The sequence below is a fragment of the Chenopodium quinoa genome, unplaced genomic scaffold, assembly GCF_001683475.1.
Source record: "Chenopodium quinoa cultivar QQ74 unplaced genomic scaffold, ASM168347v1, whole genome shotgun sequence".
Lineage (NCBI taxonomy): Eukaryota > Viridiplantae > Streptophyta > Magnoliopsida > Caryophyllales > Amaranthaceae > Chenopodium > Chenopodium quinoa.
Window position 1 is genome coordinate 194,359 of NW_018744570.1, and position 7,652 is coordinate 202,010.

General features: G+C 35.9%; 1 protein-coding gene across 3 annotated transcripts in view; it reads left to right on the forward strand.

Annotated features, from left to right (window-relative positions):
- Nucleotides 1-5,387, forward strand: part of LOC110699104 (chaperone protein dnaJ 10-like) — a 41,917-nt gene extending 36,530 nt beyond the window's left edge. Inside the window, exon 10 of one of the 3 annotated variants that reach the window (XM_021876593.1) lies at nucleotides 3,948-4,717. In XM_021876593.1, coding sequence (XP_021732285.1) covers nucleotides 3,948-4,064 — 117 coding nt within the window. In that variant the 3' untranslated portion in view covers nucleotides 4,065-4,717. Of the gene's footprint in view, nucleotides 1-3,947; nucleotides 4,718-4,764 lie in introns of those variants that run through there. The other 2 variants (XM_021876591.1, XM_021876592.1) reach the window with 2 other exon arrangements.
- Nucleotides 5,388-7,652: the final 2,265 nt, after the last annotated feature.

Below are 7,652 nucleotides of genomic sequence, written 5' to 3' on the forward strand. Positions count from 1 at the left end.
CAATGTTTCTTTGACATCTTCAAGGCTTCAATTATCTTCTTTTGGAAAAAAATAAAGAAAAGAAAGGTTTGGGGTAGGTGGGGGAAAACACATGATTTCCTTTACTTATGGCTTTTTCCTTTTCTTTTACATTTATTTAAATCTGATGTCAACCTTTGACTTTTCTCATTTAACTTAATTTGTGTTTTTGTTTTTATTTATTTTAATTTTTTTCTAGCTAATATTCCCTTCGTTTTCTTGAACAACTCCGTTATTATAACAACGCATACCAAGGTAAAGTGAAAATGGGGACTATACATTTGGGTACTTTTACTTTACAGTTGAGAAGGTATAGAGTAAGGGATTTATTAAATAAAATTAGTCCCACTAGTGGTGTTTTAGGTGACAAAAAAATGAATAAAAGGTCATCATAATAAGAACAAAGTAAAAGTGAGTAGAATTTTTAAAAAAAAAAGGAATGAAAACGGAAAGTGAGTAACACTTAGTATTTATTAAAAATAGGATAAATTGAAAAATATTTCCTATCTCTATGAAACAGTCACATTACATGGGCCCTTTTTATTCTCTCTCTTTCTTCACTCCAAAAATTGTCTAGAAGTCTGCAATTACAACAATAATGCATCTAAAAAAATGGACTAATTATTAAAAAAAAAAAAAAAAAAAATTACCATATGTTCAGGAAACTCTAGAGCCTACATTACATGTTTTTGTTCCCATACCATGTTCTTGGACTTCACCTTTGTTCTTATACCTTTGAAAAGAAAAGAAAAAAGAAATCTCTCACATTATTAAAACTAGTCTGAATATAAAGAGAGAAATTGTACTTTGTATTATTGAAAAACAAATGACTTCAAACGAAAGTTTAAAATCAATTAAAAAAAGGTATCTTATAATCAAACAAATATCTTATTCTTTAGATCTTGAACATGAGAGAAATGTAAGTGCTCTTAGCTTTTAAAAGAGATAGAGATGAAAGAAAAAGGAAAATGGGGTATAGGCAAATATTGAGAGTTTGAAGGGGGCGTGGGTGCTTAGGTAAAAGAAAGTAGGTGACGGAGAGTGCTTTTTTTATTTTAGGGTTTTTTAGGAGCTATAATGGGAATGGGTTAATGGCCTTTTTTTACAAGGATTGTTGAAAAACTTTTACGCTTTAATTTTAAAACAATCCAACTCCATTGAGTACTCGACTTTAACCAGGTCCAAAGACTTAGGTCTCGGAGTCAGAAACTGGTTCAAACCAGGTCCTTGGTTTTGGAATCAGGTCAAACCCATTAGAACCGGTTCTGTTGGTTAATTGCGTAAGGACTGAATTTCACACAGCAAGATTAAAATGTATAATATGATATCTATAAAGGTCTAACAACAACACAAGCATAAGGGATATTATATCATGTAACCTTGTATTTTATGCGTTTTTCTTATATAACCTTGACTTTTATACGACAGAGGTTACCTTAAACTTGTAAAAACTCATTAAATTGGATGGAAAACATAAAAATGTTAAGTAATTTTATTATTTTTTAAACTAAAATGGTAAAAATGAAAAGAAAAGAAGATAATAAGTAACTCCTTTTAAATCTTCCTAATTCTTCATTCCTTATTTGGTTTTTGTAATTTTATTTTACATATATGTTTTTTTATTTGATGTTTAATTTGATTTTAGTGGGTGATGTGGGATGGTAAATTTTAAGTTTTAATTTGGCTTTTTAAAATGTAAAGGCATTAAAATTTTGCAAGTTCAATTAAATTTTAGTGGATAATGTGGGATGGTAAAATGTTAAGTTTCAAGGTCTTGAAATTGAGGATATAAAGTAGTAGAAGAAGAAAAAATAGACAGGGGAAGAGAAGGAGAGAGAGGTATACATTGCTTAGAGCCACCATTATTAAGAAAAAGGGAAGTGGGGAAAAAAAAAAAGTGAAACTATTAACAAAGTTAGCTTTTCCTTTAATGATATTTTGCAAGCAATGGAGGCAAAGGTTGGAATCTAGAGGGTTTAAGCTAAGTCGGAGTAAGACTGAAAATTTGGTATGCCGCTTTGCTACTCAAATGGGGGACAAGCGATGATGTGGTGAGTTTAGATGGAAAAGAATTGACCATGAGTGAATGTTTTATATATCTTGGGTTGATCATCCAAAAAAACGGACATTGATAAAGATGTGGCCCACAAGATTAAGTCAGGGTGGCTTAAATGGAGAGCGGCCACGAGAGTGTTATGTGATCAAAGCATTCCCTTACAATTGGAAGGAAAATTCTACGGGATTGTCATAAAACCAGTGTTCCTCTATGTTACAGAATGTTGGGCTTCTAAGAAGGAGCACATCAAAGAAATACAGGTTACGGAAATGCGCATGTTAAGGTGGATGTGAGGGAACACTCTAGAGAATCAGAAATGAGGTTATTCGCAAGAAAGTAGATGTGGCAGGCATTGTAGACAAAATAAGGGAAAATCGTCTGCGTTGGTTTGGGCATGTAAGACGGAGACCCGAGGGTGCCCCGGTACGAAGAGTGAAAGAGTGGGACCATGGAGGGGTTAAACGAGGGAGAGGGAGACTGAAAATGACTTGGTTGGAAAGAGTTAGGAAGGATATCAAGTATATGGATTTGCGTGAGGATGAGGCATTGGATTGTAAGAGATGGAGGAGTAAGATCTTTATCGATGACTACACAAAATAATCAAATTTGGTTTATGTAGCCGACACCACTTAAGGGATTAAAGCTTTGATTGATTGATTGATTAATGATATTTTGCAAGTCTAAGGTTATCTCGGGAACTAGTGCAAAAGATAGGGTTATTTAAGAAAAATCACATAAGACACAAGGTTACATGGTATAATTTCCCTAAAAGTAAAGGGTGGAAGGCTTTTGGATGTCATTAATATGGGTTGAGAGTAACATAATAATAGCATCTAAAGCCTATATAACGTAGAAAGGAGGTTGGATTCTGACACCATGTTTGCGACCTGGACCGTATGCTGGAAAGTTCACCAATGGAATCGCACCTCTCAAGCTACCAATCATTTTGTTGTTTTTTAATTGTCCGCAGATGTCATGCAATTCATGGGTTTTAGATTTAGGTATTGATCTAAACCTAGATCTGAGATTACAAAGAAAATTATTGAGTCGGCGATGAACTACATATCAAGTATAGACACTTGTTTTTGAACATACCGATATAAGCTTTGTCAAGTATTGTGTCATGTCGACACACAACATCCAAGTGAACAAAGTGTCGGAGTAACAATGGATGTGGGAAGTTATAATTTGATTAGGATGTAAATCATATGGGAACACCGTGAGGGGTATAATTATGAGTGTAGCTATTTGAAGGAAAATTGTAGTTGACACAATAAAGGAGGAACTGGTAAGGAAGGTGGAGGATTGGGATATTGAAGATCTCAAAAGAAGCCAAGGGAGGCCAAAATGCAAATGATGACTTAAATGGAAGGAGTTTAAAATGTCATGAAGAAAGTGGAACTGAATGGAAGTGAATGGAGGAAGAGGATCTTTGTGGATGACCATTGGAGATAGACTTTAGTTCATGCAGTCAGGCCCCATATTTTAGGAATTTAGCTTTGGATTTATTTACTTAATGCTTAGGTAATAACAATAACAAGTTCTATGTCATTAACAGCACTAAACCTTGCAAAAATCATGATTAAATTAATATCAAGGCATTAAAAATCAGCTTTATCATTCTTGACACAATCTGGTTTACAACATAAGTATTCGAAAGAACAATCTTGTGATAATCTTTATTCTCATAAAATATGTGTACCCAAAGCCTCTAATTTTGTGAATCATGCTAATCCATACAATAGTATCTAGGGCATTAAAAATTAAGTTTTGTCAACTTTGATTTTAGTTTTTATGAGGCCAATATTACTTGTTCAATTCATGCGATAAATCTCATGTTCAACCTCTTACAAAAACAACCCAAAACACACAGTCGCAAGCAGCTTGCTTACGAGAAGATGATGGCAATATGATGATGAAGCAGCAGAAGAAATCAAAGAAGAGAGGGAGAGCAGCGAACAGCAAAAGAATAAGGAGAAGAAAGAAATAAAAAGAGATGAAAAAGAAGTTGAACATGAAAAGAAACAAAAAGAAAAGAGTGACTGTGTGAGGTAGGGTGTTGTATGACAGCTTTACTTTAGGCTAAAAACATCTAAAATTATGATTAATTAGCTAAATCTTATGCTTGGACACAAACTCATCACTTGTATAGTAATACATGTCAGATTAATATTGCTACAGGTTGGTTTTGTGGCATTAATATTAGTGGACTCTTTGGCTAGAAAGACTAAATTTCTGAGAATACCATTGTTGGAACTATTTGGATAGGTGCTTATGTGAGCTCAGCTTGAAATCTAATAAGCCGGGCAAAACAGAGCATAGTTCAGCTCGAGAATGTTGCTCGAATGTGCAACTTAAATAAACTGAACTAAATGACTTGCGAGTAACATATAGCTTATCATAATACCAATGAGAATCCCACAGTATCCTCTGAAACATGGAAATTGATATTAAAATTTTCAAGCATGAGTTGAGTTAAGGGCCAAGCCTAGTTATCCTAAGCTTGGGCCTGTCCCGTTTTATCTTATCGATTCAGGTGATTGATTTGATTCATACTTCTTAAAGTTCCTTGACCTACCCCATATTACTTAATTTTTTTTTGTCCTGTGAAATGTTCTCAAAGAAACCTATTCCTGATCAGTGCTCGGGCTTAGCACTCATTGGAAATTTACTATCTATACTCATTACAGATTCCATATGTGGTTGCCCCCCAGTTTGCTGATGCTTCACAATGCCATATTAGCTACCCAATGCCAACAGCACCACCTGGTGTTCAAAGAAGTTATTCAACGGGCAAAGAGTAATAATGGTAGTTTGGTATCTCCCCTGTCTTTGGCTTTCGGTTTCCATGTTGAATACATGTTTGATTATACTTACTGTATCATTATTAGGTCATCTAAGAGATGGGTTCTTGTTTTCATTGATCTGATTTCTTATGGGTCGAAGCAATGTGAAAATGAGCTAGCAACTGTGTTTTCATTGGTTGCTGAATGACAATGTTTATACAACTCTTGCTGTATAGACATTTTCTTCGGAGCCATACTAAGTCTTTCTGTTCCTGTCTTATCTCGATGCCTAACCATTGGTTGCTTTTGTTGAAATAGTCTTAGTGTGGCTCCGGAGAAATGTCTCTATAGCAAGACTAATAATGGGTTCTTGTTTTCATTGGTTTTTGTATGGGTGTAAATACTGTGTTGATTTGTTAGATTATACTTTCAATATTTTTTTAGTATGTATTATACTATCAATATTTAATACTACCTTAGTGTAAGGAATTTTATGTGATTACTGGACCCGGACAAATGTTTCAAACCCATTTGACATTTCTTTCAAAAAATTCTGAAGATGTTTATTCACACTATTTTCAGCTGGGTGCAAGGTTTCGAGTTTACGAGTCCCGGGATGCATTAGCACCCCAAAGGTACACTTGGATAAACACCATGCATGATCTACTTTCGTCTAGTGAGTCTTTTGCTTTGGATCGTGTGATAACAATAGATCAACTCACGCAAAATGTCATGCTTGATGATCAATATATATGTAGTAGATTAACAGCAACAAAAAAAAAGGTCATTTCCATGTTCGTCAATTATCATTAGCTTCCCCCTGGCTCCCACCCCGTCTGCATTTGCCGTTCTGCAGGTAGATCAGATTCAAGGACTTTTATAGGTGTATATACAGTATAATCCTCGTTATATGAGGGGGGGGGGGGGGGGGGGGGAGAATGCCTTTAGGTACCCCCTCCGTTTTCTATTTTTCCTCCTATTAGGATTCGGGGGAGGATCTAATGAAAGCATTAAAGAATGGCAAGAGTTTAAATTTCATGATTAAAAAGAATTAAATAAAATTTCAGTTAAAATAATTAATGGAAACTTTTATTGTTGTGCATTTAATACGTAAACAATTGAATTAAGATTTAGATAAGATTATTTCTATTCAATGGAAATATAGGAGGAAAATAAAACAATATGCTACCAAATTTCTCTCCATGGAAAACCCTTACGCCCCCAAACCTTCTTCGGGAGAAACTGACCAGATTTCTAGATCAAATAAGAAATCGAAAAGAAAAATAATCCATCTCATTTTCAACAATGACCCTAATTCTACCCAGAATCCTGCTGTACCCCATGAACCTACTGATGGACATGTGCCTAAACCCATGTCTTTTCGAGATTTGATGAGGGCTAATCATATGAAAGGTTCCTTGATATAATCCAGCAAAATCCAGTCACGAATCTTACCGGCAATCGAACAGTAACAAAGGAATCAAGGTAAGCAACAGCGTTTCAATGGAATAGTAATTTTGTATGAATGAATAAAGTATAACAGCCCAACCTCAATGAAGAGATGAGTGCTGTGATTAATCAATTCCAGTGATAATCTGATAGAATGAAGGGAAATCACAAGGACCTTGACTAATGTATTAATGATATTACAAAGGCAGAGAGATATAGAGAGAGGAAGGTGGGAATATTGTATTGAAATCTGATAACTATTACATACTTCACTAATGGCTTTTATAATAGCCTTAATTACAAGGAAAATAATAATTGAAAAGCGTAAATATGGGAGTTTGTTAGCTAATATTCCCTTTCTAGAATAATTCCTTCCAACTCAGCACTACCAGTTGTTTGATTTGCAGCATTCATTATATCTTCTCTGACCATGTGCATTGCACGAGCAATCTCATTCCCTGTGGTCACATGTATGGCACGAGCATCAGCATTAGTGGTTGTATCAAAGCCCTCCCCTTGAGAGGATCCTTGTCCCCAAGGATCAAAAGCAGGATAGTTCTGCTCAATTGTTACAGCATCTTCCCACGTAGCATCTTCAGGGGCACTTCCTGACCATTGAATCAACCATTGAACAATTGCTCTGTTGCACCTCTTGACACTTCTTTTGTTGATGAGGGCTATTGGATACTTTGTTTCATCCAGAGTAGGATTGGAGAAGGTTGATGGATCAACTGGAGGTGGGAGAGGACCATGATACGTCTTGAGTTGAGAAACATGGAAAGTGGGGTGTACCTTGGAGTGAGGTGGCAGTTGCAAGGTGTAAGCGACCTTCCCTATCTTCCTGATAATTAAATAGGGTCCAAAGTACCTTCTGGCCAGCTTCTGGTTTGCTCTAGTCTCCACGGATTGCTGCTTGTATGGTTGCAGTTTTTAGATACACCCAGTCCCCTATCTCAAAGGATCTATCACTTCTATGCTTATCAGCCAGTTGCTTCATCCTATTTTGGGCAGCTTTGAGGTGCTCCTTGAGTAATAGGAGAGTAGCTTCCCTCTGTCGCAAACTCCTATCCACACTTTCAACCTTGCTAACCCCTGTCAAGTAAGGTATATGAGTGGGTGGGGGTTGACCATACATAACTTCTTAGGGAGTCATCTGTATTGTAGTGTGATAATTGACGTTATACCAGTATTCTGCTAGTGGTAGCCATCTAGCCCAGTCATGAGGCATATCCCCACACATACACCTAAGATAGGTCTCAAGGCACCTATTGGGTGGTAAGCTGTTGAGAGATTATGTTGTTAAGAGATTATGCTTTATGCCCAGCCTTTCCATAAGTTTAGAC